Below are 19,456 nucleotides of genomic sequence, written 5' to 3' on the forward strand. Positions count from 1 at the left end.
ACTCCAAGTCCCAGCAGGGGACTGGAGATTCCCCCTGCCTGCATCCAGCAGGCACAAAGCAGAATTAAATCACCCATTTAGATGTAATCTATAACCCATTATCTATGTGCAGCATCACTGCATAGAAAAGCTTTCAGCTATTTTCTGGCTCTATGAATGATAGAGGAAATGACTGGCCTCACCTGACCCCTGCTCCTGTACCACTGCCACACTTGCAGGTGCAGGAAGTCAGGGCTGGACTGATCCCAGCCCCTGGATGCCCTGACTCACCTGTCCATGGCTCATAACCGTTTTACAGGATTTCAGCAAAGTGCCACAAACAGGTGACACTGAGGTGTGAGGCTGTGCACACACACTCCTTGAAGACAGCAGGGAGAAATGCCCCAGGGCAAGATGGAGAAGGGATCTGTGAGCTTTGGGGCCATCTCTGAGCTGCCTTGGGGACGCTGCCAGGTATGAAGCCATCAGGATCTTTGTGCAGTCACTTGTGCTTAGGCTTGACACCGACTGACATGCCCAGCATGGAGAGACCTGTGATGGGATGCATTAAGTAAATCCAGTTGCCATGGGTGCCAGGGCTATTCCCAGCAGCCACGCTGATGCCTGGGCACACCCTCGTGCCGACAGAGAACAAAGATTATGGAACACAGGGACCACCCCCCTTCAACACCCAGGCTCTGGTTACCGCTCTCTCAAAGGCATCAGAGTTGTGAATGGAACTGAGGAAGGTCTTTTTCCTTCTCTTTACAATGAGAGGGGTCACCAAATCTGCAGTGTGAAAGGCAGCATCTTAGAACCACGTTAAATGCCTTAGCCCCAAATTCAGCAATGTTTGAGAGAACATGCGAACCTGGCCTTTTTTGATGTTGGAAGTAAAGACAAGAAACTGCATTTTAGAAAAGAGAGGATTTCATCACAGAGCTACCTATCCTGGCCCACAGCACAAGAAGGATGCAGGCAGACTCTCCAAAATCAGCACTCAGAGCTCTGGGGTCATTCTGAGTTCTGAAGGGGAGAAATTCCCATTCACCCTCCAAAGTAATTGATGTAGGAGGTCAGAAAACATTTTTCCCTGGAGAAGAAGTGTGGATGCATTCAGAGTCCCCTTCCAGAGAGCGTTAAGAACAGACTGGATAAATGCTGCTTTTGTCACGTGGACATCGCTGCTCCTGCCTTGGACAAGGAAAGCCCATCTATCCAGTTATTCCGGGCAGTCCTTACAAAGTTTGCCCAACCCTTGCCAGCCTGTCCAGAACTCAGACCCCAGGATCTGCTGGAGCTGCTCTTCCTGGAGACACCTTGACTGACCAAAACACATCCCAAAATCTTACAGCAATGCTTTGCACCATGGCTTTGGGATGGCAAAATGCACAGGGGTCAAGCCAGGCCAAGAAGGTTGTGGGAGGACCATGTCATGCCCCACACATGTCCAGCAATGGTGTTCCAAGTCCTGATGGAGCTGTCCAAGTACAGCTGACCTTTGGGGAGCCCAGCACAGGCTGTGCCCCATGTAATGGCAGCACCAGCCCATGGCAGGGGTGTTTATTGAGGTCAGATGGTACTAGGAACTGCATGGCTAAATCCTTCCTACGTAAAATACCCTTTAATCAGCTTACAGGGTGTTCAGGAACTTCTACCTCCCCCATTCCTTTTTTCTCCTTCCTGTGTCTGTGTGAGGCCATGTGGGCAGTGAGGATTGTCTCTGGTGTGTTTGCAGGTGAGCCTGGCCCACGCCACTGCGATGACGATGATGCTGCTCCAGCTGAGAGCAGATTGGAGGCGATTCCTTGCATCACTCCCAGGTCTGTAAGAGAAAGGACCCTAATTGGAATAAGGGGATTGGAGGATTTAGCCTTCTAAATGCTCCTTTCTTGCATAGGATGCTTTCAGGAGTGGTTTTAATCTTTACCACCTGATTCCATGATTTAGGCTGCAAGAGTGAAGAGTGGGATGGAAGGAAGAGGCAAGCCCAGGTGGGCTTGGAAGAAGAAGGAAAGTCCCATATGGTCATGGAACCTCAGAAAAACACCCAATCTCAAAGGGACAAATTAAGCTAAGAAGGTGTGTAGAACCAGGATATGTGTGACTCTCTTTCTACCTACCTGTTCCTGAGGTGGCTTGGATTGCCTGTGTCTCTCCCCTGCTCTGTTTGACTGAAATATGTGTAACCTTTCTGGATTTGCACCAGTTTAGAACGAAAACCAGAGGTGAGGGACAAAATGTCACATACCTGGAGTTGTGCCTGCTTGGTCTGAAGTCAGGAGGGAAGGTGCTGGACATGCTAGTGATATCCATGGCTGGCAGCATTATCCAGGGGCAAGGACAGCAAAACATTTGTCAGGAGCTCTGTCTGAGTTGTGCTGGAGCAGACCTCAGTCATTTTGGTCAAAGTTGTATCTGCTTCCTGGCAAACCCTTGGGTGAAATCTGCAGTAAAGGAAAAGATTAAATAAATTTAGCTCATACTGGGGAAAAAAAAAAAAGTCCCCAAATGCTTAAAACATTTTGCTAAGAATTGGGAAGAACAAGGAGAAAAGTATTCCTTTGGTGCAGGAGTGGTACCTTTGGTATTGGTAGGGTGCCTTGACTCTCCTGAGTACAGGATAAGAGGTGCTTTGCAAGTGAGAAAATCTGAAGCAGGGATAGGTGCTAAGCCAGAAAGTGCCCTGGGGTGGCTCCCTAGGGATGCTCTACCCGGGGATGCTGGATGAGATGAGCCAGGCCCATCCTGCAGCAGGAACACCTGTGGCAAGCCTTGAATCTGGAAGGGCTGCCATGAGGCACTTCCCTCCTGCAAGCCAATCAAAGAATCATGGAATCATTGAGGTTGTAAAGGACCTCCAAGACCATCAAGTCCAAGCTGTGCCTGACCCCCACCTTGTCACCCAATCCAGAGCACTGAGTGCCATGTCCGGTTGTTCCTTGGACACCTCCAGGGATGGGGACTCCACCATCTCCCTGGGCAGCCCCTTCTATTAACTGACCACCTTTTCCATGAGCTTTTCCTGAGAAGAAATTCTTCCTGCCTGCTTGGGAATGGGTACTGTAGGGGGAAGGAAGGGTTGGTTTTACTGTGGCTGGCACTGTGATCCAGAAAAGGAAAAGCCAAGCTCAGGGCACAGTCTTTTTACAGGAAGAGGGGAACTCTGTTTTCCCAACCTATGAGTGTATCATGTCTTCCTGTCACCATGGAAGGCCAAAGTAGTTTTTAAAGACAAGCTGTCACCCCCATCAATTGCATGCTGGAATTTTATGCCATGTGGAACTCCTTCCAAAGCTCCCCTGGTTTTCCCTGGGCTGGTTTTCCCACCCAAATGGGGCAAAATATTTGCCTGCTCCCTGGTTATGTTCCCAGGGTGGAACAACACATCCCAGTGCAGGCATCACCAAAACTGCAAGAAAAACAAAAAACTCTCCATCAACATTTTTAGTGTTAGAGAATCAAGGTATTACTTTATTCCAGCAAGCATGTGCAGCAGAAATTATTCCATCCACACACTGCCTGGGTTGTGCAGGGAAAATCACATCTTCATCCTTTAACACAGTGACACGACCACACAGGACTGGGTGGCTTCCTCCCCAGGCCTGCTCTGGCCATCCTTGCTCAGCTGGAAGCTCCCTGTACCTGGAGTACAGGAGCACTGAGCACACTCACACTTCCCATGTGTCTGGCCTTATCACAGCTCTAATTGGCATCAGCACTGTAATCTCAGCCTCCAGCTGTTTGTGTGTCTGGGGGAGAGGAGAAAGCGCTTCGGGGAATTAATTTGAATTAGAAGAACGATGTGCACTGTGTCCTGGCTGGCAGGGCCAGCTGTCCCAGGTGTGCCATCCCAGCACCTGACACAGCTGCTCAGGCTGCATTTCAGCTCGTCCCTCCCTGACTTTGTCAGGGACCTGAAGGGGTCCCCTCTTCAGTAAACAGGCTTTGGCAAGATGAGTGTGGAGGGAGGTGCACTTACAAGATGCTTGCTGCTCCCAGTCACGCCTTTCTTCCTTGTGTTGTCTTCCACTTCTCCCCCTGCCGAGGAGGTTTTTCCCAACAAGTGTCTCTAATAAGCTCAGTGATGTTTTAAACCCAGTAGGAGCTCTTGAGTTATATTATTTTGATCTGTCCTGTGCCACAAGCCCTCGTATCTCATCGGGTCACCCTTGTGTGAGATCATTTATGTGGTTAAACTGAAATCAGGCATCCACAAAAACATCTCAACTTGACTCCAAGCAAACAGAGATGGAAAATGTAGCTATTTCCTCCATAGTTTCACCCCCACAGCTGACCACCAGCATTAGTTTTTACATCTTACATGGATTTATCACAACTTACCAGAATGGTAAATGTAACAAGATCCATTCAGCATGTAAATAAATCCCTGCAGCTTCTTGAGGGACTGGGAGAGCCTGGAAAGCCCAGAGAGCTGTGCCATCATCTTCCCTCTCTTGTAAAAGCTCACCTGAGAAGAGGGATGCTGCCTCTGCCTCTTTTCTGAGAAATGCACTACAGGAAATTGGAAAGCAGGATGGCTTTGTTGCTGATGAGTGTCTCAAAGAGAATTGCCCGGCTGAATATGGCAAATAAAAGGAATACAATTGGCCTTGAAAGCTCTATGTTTTCCTCCCTTTGTCCTGAACCTGAAGGCAGCCAGGAGAGCTGATGCTATCAGGGCACTATTCATCAGCTGAGTTTGGCACATCTGTCCTGAAACTTCGGCGGCCACATTGTTCCCCTTTTCTATTTAAATTAGTAGTGCCTCAGATGTGAAAAATTATGGTGATAAAAGTTCCATCTCCTTGTGGAGACTCTGACAGATGTCTCACTTCGCAAACTTCCTGATCCTTTGAACTGGCTGGGACACAAATTCTCCATTAATTTATCCTGGGAGAGTCTCTGTAGGACTTCTCCTGGCTCCTTGGCAGAGGACCAGCTTCCTTTGGTCGGAGGCCAGCTCCACCACAACCATAAACCTCTCCACTTATATCCTGAATTTCTTTTCCAAACACTCCAAAACACTCAGAAAAGACCGATTTCCCACTGGTTTGTTGGTTTGGGTGTTCTTCTGGTGCTGCCCTTTTCCTGACACAAGGAGCAGCTGTGGTGCTTCCACAGCTTCTGTCACAGCAGGATGGGGAACGAGGACACTGCAGGCTGTGCATCCAAACAAAAAAGGGTTGTTCCAAAACACCAACCACATCAGACCCTCTCCAAAGGTGCTCTAAGCATTCCCAGTCCATCACTCTTGCAGGTCACTCCCCCTGCTTTACATGACCCATGACTCTGTCCTTTGTCATCTGTTTTTTGTGCAGTGGAATGACATGACTTCTTTGGATATGCTGATCTAAACAAACTTGCCTTCTGCTCTGCTAGGAGGGCAGTTCCTCTTATCTAAGAAAGGAGTTGTGTTTAATGTCTGTAGCCTGCTTGCCATGGAAGCACTGTCCTAATTAGTGGTTTGCATGGCTACTAATTTCTGGAGTCAAAAGCATTATTTCACATTAGTTTAATCCACTCCAGGATTAAACCAGTTTAGGATTAAGGCCCTGTTAGTCTGGAATACGAGCTTCCACACTGAGAATTAAGAATCATTCAGCACTAGCCCACAGGGAAAACTGAGATAATGAATGTAAATTAACTGTTAAAGGGGATTAGAGGAATGGCACTAATCCCTGTGGGAAGGCAAGAGGACAGCAGTCATGTTTCCATCCTGCTCTCTTAACTGTTCAGGTGGTTTAAACATAAATAAATCAAGAGTATTCTGTCCACACAGTTTCATTAATGTACTTCAGGGCCCCCTTTTACTACTTTGAGCTGATTTCTCAGAATAAAAGGGGTTCTAGTGAAAGTGGTTCCACTGTCCCAACCCCTCACTGAGTGAGGGCTGTGTCAGGAGTCAGGCTTTAGGGATCAAAGCCAGATAGGAAAAGCTGTGACCAGATGATGGAAACCATCTTCCTTGTCTGAACTTCCCAGCAGATGAGGTATCACTGAGCTCTGAACCTGGCAGATGTGCAACCATGCTTGTGTCCTCCTGAGTCCAACACCAACCATTCTCAAAAGGAATGCAGAGATACAAGTATGTGCGTACCCACTCCAGTGCTGGTGACAGACAGATCTAGAGCAAGACCTGGTCCCACTCAGGCCAGGTGGAATTGTGTCTCCTGTCTTTGCACAGTAGAAGAGGGAGATGACTGGAAAAACAATTCCATGGGTATTGGGATCAACATGAGAATGGGAAACCTTCCCTGGGATGGGAGAGGAGGGGGTACGAACCCACAGTTACTAAAGACATGGTATTCTTGCTGGCTTTACAAAAGACCTGGAAGCCCCACCTCTGGAGGCAGAATTTGAGGACAACCAGACTGTTGTCCAAGTGCTTAAACCAAGGGAATTTTCCCCTACTCATGTATGAAATTGCAGAGCCACAGCAGCTGGGCAAAACAGACTGTGTGGGTCAGCTGCTGTTAGTCCAGTCCAAGGGAAGGACAGTGCTTGGATCTGTGTCCTGTGGCTGACACCAGGGCTGTGGCCTTTCCATGATGCACATGCTGAAGGGTAACCATGACTCTTTCCAAAAAAGAGTAAGGGAACTTTGGGGCAGCAAGGGCAGGGTTTGGAGGGAGGATTTCTCCCACAAGTCTCAATGGTTTGGATGAAACTCTGATAGCTGTAGCCTATAAACAGAGCTTAGAAGCAATTTGTCTCATAAAAAGCTTCCAATATAGTATTTTTCCCTTCCATGCAGTATAAATGTCACTTTATTGCTATGCCTTCTCTTCCCACTGCCTTCCACAAACACTAGGCTGACCTGAATGCTTACCTGGCATTCACATCTGGGCTGAGGTTTGGTGGCACAGCTGCAGAGATGCCCACAGAGTCTGTATCCCCCATCTTCCAAGTCATCTGGGCTAGAAATGGGAGGTCACATCTCCCTGTGCTTCCTGATCCTGCAGGTGCATAGGTACCCCTCAAACAGCATTTTTCTCTCATTTTCTGCAGTAAGACACCCCAGCCCCCACGTTCAGCTCATGACCTGCCACCCCATCTTTGCTCCCACACTTGCTGCCTATCTGGTTTCTTCCTGTATCCTACATTTCCTGCAGTTGTTATTCCTCCCCAAGCATGGGTAAGGTGCAAGATTCCTTTTGAAGTGCATCCTGCATTTGCCAACTTATCTAGAGCACTTTGAATCTATCTAGAGCACTCTGCGCTCCAAGATGCTCGCAGCATCCTGTCTTGGCACTATCTTAAATTTCATTATGGACTGCCTGGATCTTCACTCAGTTTAATTACAAACTGCTAAACATTAATGGATTCTACACAAACATCGGAATACAATTTCCCAGTTATTCACCCGATCTGTACTGATTCCAATTTCTTTCCTCTGACATCGGTTAAAGAACAGCCCCATGCGAGAACACAGCGAGACCATGTGAGAACGCAGCAAGACCTCTGCAGAGCTCGGGACACCGGGACACCGGGAGCCTGTCCTCCCCGCATCGGCCACCCCTTAAGCCGCTTGGTGACCCAGTTGTCCCCGCGGGGCCCGGCCGGGGCCGGGCGGGGCGGCGGCGGAGGCTCCTCCCGCGGCTCGGCGGGCAGCTCCCGGCGGCCGGCCCGGCTCCGTGCGCGGGGCTGCGGGGGCAGCGCCGCGGGGCCATGGGCAACGGCACCGCCGGACCCCCGCCCGCCGGAGCCGGCCACAGCATCGCCGCCCTGGTGCTCGGCATCCTCCTCATCCTCCTCATCGTCGGCGGCAACGGGCTCGTCTGTCTGAGCGTCTGCACGGAGCGGGCGCTCAAGACCACCACCAACTACTTCATCGTCAGCCTCGCCGTGGCCGACCTGCTGCTCGCCCTCCTCGTCCTGCCCCTCTACGTCTACTCCGAGGTGAGACAGCCCGGGGACACCGGGGCTCGGCGGGCTGGGGCTTGTGTGCCCGCCGAACCTGCAGGTTACGAGGCAGCGGGGGGGCAAGAGACCAAGTACCGAGGGTCAAAGCCGCTCTCCGGGCTTGCTCCCCACCGCCACGCCGCCGGCCCGGGACAGCCCTGTGCCCGGGATGTGGAGGTCAGACCCTCCGGCTCTTACCTGCGAGCCTTACGGCATCGCACAGCGCTGCGGGACCGCGGGATGCGGGGAGCGGAGCCGGCTCCATGCGGGTTCCTGGGATCCCCGTCCGAACGGAGATGCCCCGAATGGAAGCGAAGCGGGGTGGCTGACCCCTGGCTTGCACGCTGGCCAGGTTGCCAGCAAATGGATAGGAAGAGACAGGTGCTGTGCTCTGTTTGGCATAAAGTGAGCAGATCTCGGTGATAAAAGGAGATCTTTAGTTTCTTTAGCCAGGAAACAACTTTCCGTGTTGGCTGAGAAGGAGAAGCCGTCTTTCCCGGGAGCTGGATGGGATTTGGTCACCCTGCACCGAGGTGGCTTTGCTTGGCAGGTTATTGATTGGCACAGGCCTGACCCAGCATATGATGGCAGTCGTGGAGAGCCAGTTCAGGGACATGGGGCAGAGTTGCTTGTTCACTCCCCAAACCTGTTCACCCCCAAGACTGTGGCAGCTGAGGGAAAGAACAACAGACACTCCCGAGGCTGAGTGGTTCTCTCTGTAACATTTACTGCCAGGGAGGAATAAACCCTTGTGCTTGCAGGGGGATGTTTTAGAACCTGCTAGTACCAGCTGGTGGCTCTTCCCTGTTCAAGAGGATGGAAACATCCACTGGGCCAAATAGCAGGTTTTTCTACCCATCCTGGTGGTAGCTGGTAGTGTGAATCTTCTTCCCAGCTGTGGAAGAGCATCTTGTCCTCTCTGGCAAGCCATGCAGAGCACCCCATGGCTCAGGAAGCCATGGCCGTGCAGGCATGTGCTCACCTGAGCAAGGCAGGCTGCAGATTAGAGCTTAGAATGGTCTCTACCTTGGCCTAGGATTTTGCAGGACATTGTGACCTCTCTGGAGACAGGTATTGTGTGACAGCAGGTTCATCTGGGGACCCATGAGAAGAACCAATGAAGAACTGGAGCATTAGGTTCCATCTTTTTCCACTGTGCTCTTGGTTTTGGTGGATTTGCTTTTCCTTCATTACCTCAATTTTGCTGGTTAGAAAGGCACATTCATCATTCTTCTCAGCTACTTTTTGCTAATTGGGATCCCTTTTCTTCCTTCCACTTTCTGTTGTCTCTCGATGCCTTCAGTTCCCAGGTCTCTCTGTGGGCAGTCATCAACACCAGAGTGGTTTCCTTTTGCCTTCAGGTAGGAGTTTTGCTGGAATACATAAAATACAGGTTTACGTATTCTGGCGTACCTCTGAAAATGCTTCCAATGGGGCAGGAGTATTGTGGGGCTTTCCTTGAATACCACAGACATTCCACAAGTTCTGGATTCTCAGGTAAAAGGTGTTCATACCTGTATGAGCTTTAAAAACTGGGGTTGTCCAGCTCGTGGTGACACTTGGTATATTCACTTCCATGGCTGTTTATAAACATCAGTTCTGCGAGGGAATTCTTCCATGTCTCTGCTCCCAGGATATTAAACATGGGCAATGAAGGTGCTGTAAGACAGAAGTCTTTCCTTCTCATCCTCTGCAGCTCCTGCAGCTAGGCAGGCATTCAGATGCACAAAACAGCACAGGATTTGCACTCCTGGCACTCGGAGGGAATGCATGGAGCAGGTGTGGGTAGTGCTGAACAGAGAGAGAGCACGGTGCAGCAGTCACAGCCCCCTCAAGCAGGCAGTGGGTCTCTGATGTGTAGAGCAACTCCAGCGCTGCAGCAGTTCTCATTCCATGCCTGGAAGCTTCTCTGTAGGCTCAGAGCCTGCAAGTGTTCATTTTAATTGTCTCCTCCTGATGCAGAATTTCCAGCTCATTTTGTTCTGAAATAAGGAAAAGGGAGAGTAACCACTGAATCCATGCCAGAGGACAGAATTTTTGTGGTTTCTTTTCTTTGTCTTTTTTTCCTTGGAGGCAAAAGTCAGAATAAGATGTTGGGATGCAAGATGCAGGGTGTCCTGATTGCTCTTTAGAACTAGCTTGGTTTCAGCTTGCACTCTGTACCAAACATGGTAGCCACTGAAAATATGGTCTGGATGGTCCTGAATGTTCACCTCAACATTCATTCTTGGTGTGGGGTTTTTGTTTTGTTGTTTTAAACTGTAGTACAACTCCTGACACAGTGAAGGTGGATTCTGGGGGCCTATTGGAAAACTCAAAAACCAGCTGAGGTGGTGGGTTTGTGCTTTTTTAGCAGGAACAGAGCAATAAACTGAGCATTTTTTCATTCACCTTGTGCTGTTTTCCTGTGAGGTGGCATCTTGTGTTCCAGTTTTGGAAACATTCCTCCTAATCAGAGCTTTAGAAGACAGCAGGAGTGACTTAGCTTTTGAGGTGACATCTGACATCCTCACAAACAACAGATCTCCTCCAAGCCCCAGTCGGGATGGGATTCCTTCCTGTGGGATGTGGATGATCCTTTGCTCCCATTCCAGAAACTGGAGCACAGTGGGAGAGTCCTTGATCTTGGCTTTTATTTCTGGTTGTTAAGAAAGCTCATTTCAGACACTGGCAGCAATACACTCTCAAAACACATACTCTCTTTCAACTGGACTCATCCAAATATGGAACAAAGACATGTTCCAATGTTTTCTAGTTGTAATTACCACACAGCTGCCTGCCCTGATGGGCAGAAGGCACTTATCTTCCTGCTTGCTTGGGAATCTCAGCTCTTAGCAGTATGATGGGGAGAGGCAATGGTAACTTCCATGGGGAAGCTGCACTGCTCTTCTGCCAGCTTTGGCTTTCTGATGAGTGTGTCAAGCACTTTTCAGCAATTAATCCAGTGCCAAAGAGGCAGAGAAGCAAGGGGAAAGGAGATGGCCTGGGGCACTCCCGGGCATTAACTGTTACTCCAGGAGCAGAGTTCTGCTTTGACATGAAGAGAAACCAGGAGAAGATCCCAGAGAGTGCCTGGAGCATTGGTAGCACTGAAACAGGGGGCTCTGAGGAGGCAAGCTACAGTACTGTGGAGTTACTGAAGGATATCACTTGGCTCTGGGTGGCTTTGGGAGGGAGCTGCATGGCTCCAGAGGCTCGCCTTGTGTGTAACTGCTTCCTTTTCCTAGAGACTGTGACAATGGCAGGAGTCCCAAAGACTCTGGAATACTTGTAGGAGTTTATACAGCCCTCATTAAGCAGAGGCATCCCAGCAATTGGGGCAGGCACCAGGACAAGCTCCACATGTGGACTGTGCTGTGGAGCGCACCTGTACCTGTACCTGCTGCTCCTGTGATCAGCTCTCTGCTAATCCCTGCCAAGCAGCAGAGCTGCAGAACAGGCCTCAGCCAGGAAGCTGCTGGCAGGAGCTGAGGGTGTTGCTTATGTAAACATCTTTGCCACTAAGACCTGTGTAAGTGATTATGGAAAAGAGGAAACAGTTTGAGCAGATTTTACCTGGCTCCTTCTTCAGGTCAGGGAAGATGAGTGTTCCCAGCAGCCAATAAAAACCACATGAGCTATCTTCCTGTCTTGGTGAGGGTGATGGGTTCTGCTTAAAACTTTCAGGGTGTCACTGGTTTGGTAACCATTTATCTATTTTCTTACAGTATTTTCTGTGTGCCTGTGATTCGGCTCCTCTAATGAGAGGCCAGACGCTACCCTCTCCAAATTTCCCTGGCTCTCTGTAAATGCGTATCAGCTTGTTTGCAGTAGGATTTGGGATTAGTCTTTCCTAGAATTTTACAGTTCTAGTGGAAATAGATGTTATTCTGGGTCTGGCTGATGTCTGAGCCACGCAAAGTACTGGGAAGGTGAGACAGGCCAGCAATTACTAACCAGTGCTTAGGGTTTGGTGTTTTTTCAGATACCAGTAACTGGGGAGAGGTGTCTTGGAATTCCTGGTCCTCTTAATGTCTCAGGTGGATGATCAGGCTTGCTCATGATCTCTGAAAAACTTTGACCTCAATGATTTAAGTTAAGAAACAACATCAGAGCAGACATGAGGCACCTCTGTTTTATGTCCCACTCCCTCTTCTTCCTCTCCCCTTGCAGGCTCCATTGTGTATTCTGGGGGCTGTGACAGTTGTCACAACTCATGACAAAAAGCCCCAAGTCAGGTTCCGGTGGACATGGGGCCAATTCTTTGACTCTGATGCTGGACTTTACCCACTGGCAAGGACTGTTCCTCTTCCAACTCATGTCACAGACTTCTCACTCCATGCCATATCTTTGAGCCATGGCTGCTCTGAGGCAGGTGCTTGTTCAAAGTCCAGCTGGGCATCTCCGAGTTCCCTTTCAGGCTCCTGCTGCTCCCTGCATGTGGCAGGACTGAGACAAGAGCTGATATTAGAGGAAATAGGACTAAAGCCTTCGGTTCTGTCCTGGCTCCTGCCCTCAGGAGCTCTGCTGGCATCAGGCTGGTTTAGAAGGCAGAGTTTTCCTTACAAATCAGCTGTGCTTAGGAATAAGGATACCAGAATGGGCTGACTAAGAAGGCAGCTGCAAGGGTGTTTAAGAAGCCAAGTCTGTCTCCTGCCATCCACCATCCTATAAAAATTTCTGCATTGTATTCTGGAAAAGTGGAGAACCCAAAGAGCCGCTGAAGGTGCAGTTGCTCTGGAGCACTTCTTAAAGGAAGCTTGAGCTGTTTGTGATCTATAAATCTTTACACTGTGTACCTTGATGGGCTAATCTGCTGCAGCCTCCTGGAATTAGGTACTCCTTAATCACATGGCCCAGCAAAGCCTCTTATCCAAAGTTACTCTCCCATTAGAGGGGTCCTTGGCATGTTTTGCCAAGGTGGGCAGGTGACAAACACCCTAGAATGGGAAGTTCTCTCCTAGCACCTTTCCCAAAGCCAGAGTCTTGAGGGTTGGTGGGGAAAGGGAAGGGTTTATAGCATTTTCCAACTTTAATCTCACATGATCCAAAGGTGCTGCAGCTGAGAATCCTTGTCCTTTTCAGAATCAATTAGTTCCCCCAAATCACAAATAGGTTTGGAAAACTGCAGCCCAAAATCAAATTTTCTCTCTCATAGGCTGAATTGAACCTGTCAAGATCCCAGTGAGCTTGGCAGAAATTTGGTTTTTGATGATTCAGGTCCAAATTCAGTTTGGAGTGGCTGCATTGTGCTAGAGAAGAGGCTGAACGAAGCCCTCAGGTCTGACTCGAGCTCCCCTGGAGGTATCTCAAGAAGATGCTGTACAAAAATAGCAAAACAGTTACTTCAGAGACTCCTTTGGCTTTACAGCTCCTCTAATCATAATCCTGTGCTTGACATCATTACTGGCTGATATTAATCCCTGCAGAGCTGCCTGCCCTGTTGCTGGCAGGGGCTGGGGGTTCAGCACTTTCCCAGCGCTCTGTGTAGCGTGTTTCCCACGTGGCTGCACTCTGAGCTGGGATGAATGAAACCAGAACCTGTTGTTTAGCACCAGTACAGGAAAAAATTCATACCTGCTTCCTGAAACCTGCAACATGAAATGGCAGCAACATTAGACTCTATGAGCACTGGCTGGCTATTGCTATAGAGAAAAAAGTCCCTGGGATTTATATATATATATATCTAAATAATTTTAACACAGCACATGTTCTAAATATAAAAGTATATAATAAATTACATATATATTACATGATTCACATTATCTGTAGATAAAAACACAAAGAAAATAAAATATATTACATGTAGCAACATATATACACGGTAGTAGTATTTATCATACATATTTTAATAAAAGCATATAGAGAGTACAGATAATGTTTGGTATTTTGCAATATAAAAATGAAGTGTTTGAGTGAGACATGACAAGGGGCCATTGCTACTGAACACTTTTTTTTCAAGCTAAAATCATACTTATTTGTACATTTTATTGGGTTTTTAACTGAACCTCTCTCTGCAGAGGGACCCAAAGGATGGTGAAATTTTCCTCTCAAACTCAGAGGAAGAATTCCCTACTGTCCTTGTGGTGACAGCCTATTGAGCTTCCTGGTTTACCTGTGCAAACAGATAGGTCTCTGCCTGTGCTCAAGGAGTTCATGGGAATAATGGCACAGGGATAGGATCGAGGTGACTTATTTCTGTGTCAGCCTAAAAAGTGCTTTAATGTTAAAAGAACAAGCTGGGTTTGTACCTGGGTGAGATGCACTCGACTAGAACAAAGCGCTGCAAGTAGTTTCTAGCTGTACCAGCATCAGCCATTGCTGTCCTGCTGTCTGTCCTGCTGTCTGTCCTCTGCTATAGGCTGTGCAGAGCCTGTGCTGCTGGCTGAGACATGACTGAGCTGAAAATCACCAAGGATGGCAGAGCCAACATTTCCAGGTGGTTCAGAGTAACACTGGTCCCTGCTTCTCTGCCCTGGTGCCTGTGACCAAGGGGAGAGAATCAGAGGTTGTTATTCACTGCCTGGACCTTGTATCCAGAGGCTGGACTTGTGCCCTGCCAGGATGGAACAGTGGTGTTACACAGGGAAATCATTCACATCGTCTGCACACCATGGGTTGGAGCAGTTGGGACACAGGAATGGAAGAGAAGCTTTGTGCTCTGTCTCTTCCATGCTTGGGGACTGAGCTTAGGATGTTGTGCAGTCAGTACTGTCAAGCTGGGGAGATCCTGGGGTCCTGAACAGGGGGGTTTGAGGAGTTTGGAGGTACCTGCCCTCACCCAAGGCAGCACAATGTCCTGTGTCCATTTCTCTGCCCAGCATGACTCACTTGGCTGTACTGATGGTCTGAAAGCTCAGTTCTCCAGATGGGCCAGAACCACAAGCCCTGAGCAGGCTGTGGGCTCTGTTTGGGGCTGATTCCCATGTGCTGCTGGAAGCATTGTGCCACAGGAGGAGCACTCAGCTTTGGGCTGCTTGTTTGGAGGGAACATGAGTGGCTGAGGCACCCAGGCATGGCCATGTTCCTATCATTTTAAAGGACACAGCATCTGCTGACTCCAGGGATCTTTTCAGTTCCAGGGAGGAGTGTGGTCCCTCAGCACGGTGCTGTGCGATGCCCTGATGACCATGGACGTGATGCTGTGCACAGCCTCCATCTTCAACCTGTGTGCTATCAGCGTGGATCGGTGAGTGGCTTCCTGCTCTGGCTGTGCCTGGGCAGCACGTTGGTTCCATAGGCCCTTGCCAGTGTCCCAAGCAGGGATTCTACCCTCCCCTAAGGAGGGTGTTCTGCTCTAATGTCCTTCACCACCAGGTGTGTGTCTCACCAGTGGTGGCCAAGCCCATTGTGAGATGAGCCAGAGCTGTCCCTTGGCTGTTCTGGTTGTAGCCCAGGCCTCGGCTGTTTGTAAATGAATGGGGGGAAGGACAGTGACAAGGAGCTTGGGGCCCCTCAGTTACATTACCAGTGGTGCCACCACCACACCAAGACTGACTCACCCAGGGCTGTGTTGGCAGGTTCATCGCTGTTCAAATCCCTCTCAACTACAACCGGCGACAGATTGACCTACGGCAGCTGATCCTTATATCCACCACCTGGATATTCGCCTTTGCTGTGGCATCCCCAGTCATATTTGGTCTCAACAATGTCCCAGACCGGGACCCTAGCTTGTGCCAATTGGAGGATGACAACTACATCGTGTATTCCTCCATCTGCTCCTTCTTCATCCCATGCCCTGTCATGCTGGTGCTGTACTGTGGCATGTTCCAAGGACTCAAGCGCTGGGAAGAAGCCCGGAAGGCCAAGCTGAGAGGCTGCATCTATGGAGCCAACAGGAAGCTGTATCACCCCCCAACCTTGATGGAGAGAGAGCAGACCCGGCTGGGGCTGCTGGACTGCAGCAGCCCCTATGCCCGTGCCGGCCTCCCTGGAGAGTGTAGGATGAACAGTGGGATCCAGACTGTCTCCTACCCGCACCTCAGGTACCCGCACCCAGGGCATGGGCACAAGCGGGCCAAGATCAACGGCCGGGAGCGCAAGGCCATGCGGGTGCTGCCGGTCGTCGTCGGTGAGTGGCTGTCAGGGGTGGCTGGGGAGGGTGGGAAATGTGCCAGCTTGTCCCATCACAGCGCTCAGACTGGCAGGACCTGGGTGAATCCAGAGCAGTGCCAAAAACCACCACCCTTGGGAAAGGTTTATAACCCAACCTCCCTTCAAGGCAAACCTGTGACTCCCAATATCTTAAGTTCAAAGCCAAAGCAAGACTTACTTAAGACTTTTCATCAGTGTTTAGGATAGGAGAGACATCCCAGTTTTTTTCTGGGCATAAGCCCAGCTCCACTTGTCAGCACAACTGCTGCCTCTTCCCTGAGTGCTTGAGCTGTGTATATTTTTTTTTTTTGGCTCAGGCTTCGTTAAATTAAACCCTTCTGAACATTCACATCACCTTCTCTCTTTATTGTCCTCCTGGCAGGTGCTTTCCTCTTCTGCTGGACACCTTTTTTTGTGGTGCACATTACCAGGGCCCTCTGCAAGTCCTGCTCCATCCCCCCTCAAGTCACCAGCACTGTCACTTGGCTGGGCTACGTCAACAGTGCTCTCAACCCCATCATTTACACCGTGTTCAACGCCGAGTTCAGGAACTTCTTCCGCAAAGTCTTGCATGTCTTCTGCTGAGCCCTCTGCACAGGAGGAACCACCAGGCAGGAGGAACCACTGGGTCATTTTTTGTATAGTTCATTAAAGGTCTATTTCTGCCTCTGGTCTGCTGTCTTTGTTGGGGATGAGGGGAGGATGAGAGCTGGCAGCTGAAGGAAGGGATCCCCAGATCCTTGTAGTGAGGTGTTACAGGGGAGGGCCCGTGGATGCAGCTTGAATCCTCTTCCCACTGGAAACTGCCAAGTGAAGCCACTTTTTTAACACTTGCTGTTTGATGCAACCACGGATAATAATAATAGTAATTTCTAATCTTCTGGCTTCTGGGGTGGTATTAACAGGGCTGTGAGGTGACATGGACACAAATCTGGGGGAAAAAGCTGTTAAGCTCATTTCCCAGATGTCCACATGCCAGACAAGGGTACCAAGCTCATTTCCAGATGGCCATATGCCAGGTGAGGGTGAATCCACCTATGCAACCTCCTTTCCCCTTATCCCTGATAATTTTAAACCCAAAAACTGATTTCACTCATGTTTAACAAGGGTCTTACAAAGGCACCATAATGTTATTGCTAGTGCTCAGAATTTCCTGTGAAGCCACATGATTCCTGCCAGAAACCATTTCCAGCCTCAGGAAAAAATCCTTCATACCTTTAGGTAAACTTGCATGCAGCGACAGACACAGCAGCCACTGGGACAGGTGATGCTTGTCACTGAGGCTTGGAGAGGAAAAAAAGAATATTGCAGAAAATTACAGTCTTACGAGTAATGATTTTGTACGGGATTGTTGCTTTCCAGGAGGGAATTTGCTTGGAAGCAGAACAGAAAAGGGATGTCTTGAGTGGTCCTTTTTCTAAAAACAGCAAGTGCTCAATTTCTCATCTGCAAACAAACAGTTCCCACATGATTATATGGTGCGTTTCTGAGCTGTCATTCACTGGGTTGGGGCACAGCTGCCCCAGATAGCAGGGCACTGGGGGCTTTCCAGAGGTGCTACTTCGGAGCTGTCTTTGCTGCATCCAAATGCAGGATGCAAGAAACCCGGTAAATGAGATGTGTTACTGTGGGCTCAATTAAGACTGTCTTCCCAATTAACTAATTGTCTCTAAGTTTTAGACAACAGGCAATCTGCATTTAACTGTGAGCAGAAACCATTCCAAACACTCTCGTATTACTTTGGGAAGCATTTTGCTATGGGAATGGAAGGAGTTGCCTGTTTTTTCCTTCCCAGGAGTATCACAGGTAATTTCTGTTCCCATCCTTGTTGGGAAGGTAGAATTAGAAAGAAATTATAAATATGACTCTTTAGCCAGAAAGGCTAAGGAAGAAATACAAATGAAAGCACGGTTTGAATAATTCAAAGAAACCGGTCTGGTATGCCAGAACACATTCTTTTCCCCAATAAAACTAAGCTAAGACCCCTCTCCCCAGCCTTATAAGGAAAGCTCTGAAGGACCCTGAGATAACTAAAAATATGCAAAAGCAGAAATTTCTATAGGTCGCACACAAATATTACTGTATTAGTATACTTAGAAAGATTGGTTAGTGAAGGAATAGAATATTCAATGTATAGATTATATAAGCAATTGTAAAAGAGAGTTCTCTCTCTTAGCTTTCTTGCCTCACGCTTTCTACACTCTTGCTGCTCTCTTTTTCCTGCTCTTTCCTGCTCTTCTTTACCCTTTTTTCCTGGCTCTCTCACTTCTGTTCTGTTACTCTCTTTCATAGCAATCTTAAGTCTTGAACTCATGTATTCATATTTTACCCCCTTTTGTATTGTTCCCTCTGAGCCCGCTTTGAGCTCTATCTGCTGGCTCATAGCAGGCTCTCTCTCTCTCCCCCACGCTCTGAAATAAACTACTAACATCTAACTCGACTACAGAGGTCTCTGCCGTGTCTCAGACCATCCACACCCCGAAGCATCTCATACACATCCTGCCTCAGTTCCTGCTTGGCTTTCACTGGAAGCATGGTTTCCTTCTGGAAGAGCTGCATGCTGTGGCCACCAGCTCCTTGCCCTTGATGGCAGTCCAGTATTGCCCCCTGGGCCTGCTCAGCTCTGCATTAGGAGGAATAACTCCCAGGAGACAGCCAGGAAGTAACACTCATCACCTGCCACTGACTGTGGGAGCCCTGTCACCTCACTCCATGGGAGACTCGTGACCAATGTCCCTCGGGAGCTGGTGCCGCTGGCAAACCCACCAAGGGCACTTCTGAGACCCTGAAAGAGATGGCAAACCAACTCCTACTGCCTTGGAACACATGGAATGCAACCTAACAGACCTTTAACATGCACAGGGGAAGGAATAGATTTGTCAGAATCCTCTAAACTTTTCCATGGAGTTCACCTTTGAGTCTTTTCCATGGCATTTTTTTCTCCAAGTTTCCCGTAACGCAGGATAGAAGTTCCTCCGTTTGACAGTGTGTGTGATGTTGGGTTGGGTCACTCTGTGGTTCAGGTGACCCTGCCTGGAGCAGGAGCTGAACAACCATCCTCCCTCACCCATCATCACCAAACTGGTGCAAACAAGAGGCAGGACAAGTGACCCCTCAACCAGAGCAAACAATAGTGACCCTTCATGGGGTTGTGACTGCTAACGGGGGCTATACCTGGAGATAAAAATAAACCCAACCATACAACCAGAGGCTTCTGTGCCTGTCATGACTCCTCTGAAGTCTCCAACCACAACTTAATTAACAAACAAAGGATTAACTTAATTATTAAAGTAGTAGATTAATAATTAAAATTATTTTGTTGCAGTGAACAATGCAAGTAACTCCCTAATGATCAGCACATCTCTAATTAGCACCTCCAATAGGGCAGGGACAGAACAGCCCCATATCCATGTGTGCTCACCTTGGGCTTGATTCCATCTGATTCTGGCCAGCTGGATGCTATGAGTGACATTCCAGGCACACTATGGAATGAACCTGT

At 48.9% G+C, this 19,456-nt stretch overlaps 1 protein-coding gene across 1 annotated transcript; it reads left to right on the top strand.

Annotated features, from left to right (window-relative positions):
• The first annotated feature begins 7,612 nt into the window (after positions 1 to 7,612).
• On the top strand, positions 7,613 to 18,397 carry DRD4 (dopamine receptor D4). The gene is made up of 4 exons (XM_005529074.3): positions 7,613 to 7,881; positions 14,940 to 15,052; positions 15,384 to 15,934; positions 16,340 to 18,397. Exons 1-4 carry the CDS (start codon positions 7,651 to 7,653, stop codon positions 16,540 to 16,542), a joined length of 1,098 nt encoding a protein of 365 aa, XP_005529131.2. The 5' UTR covers positions 7,613 to 7,650; the 3' UTR covers positions 16,543 to 18,397.
• The last annotated feature ends 1,059 nt before the right edge of the window (positions 18,398 to 19,456 follow it).

Source organism: Pseudopodoces humilis, chromosome 7, assembly GCF_049639895.1.
Source record: "Pseudopodoces humilis isolate 2021_Gansu_Grassland_sample_001 chromosome 7, ASM4963989v1, whole genome shotgun sequence".
NCBI lineage: Eukaryota > Metazoa > Chordata > Aves > Passeriformes > Paridae > Pseudopodoces > Pseudopodoces humilis.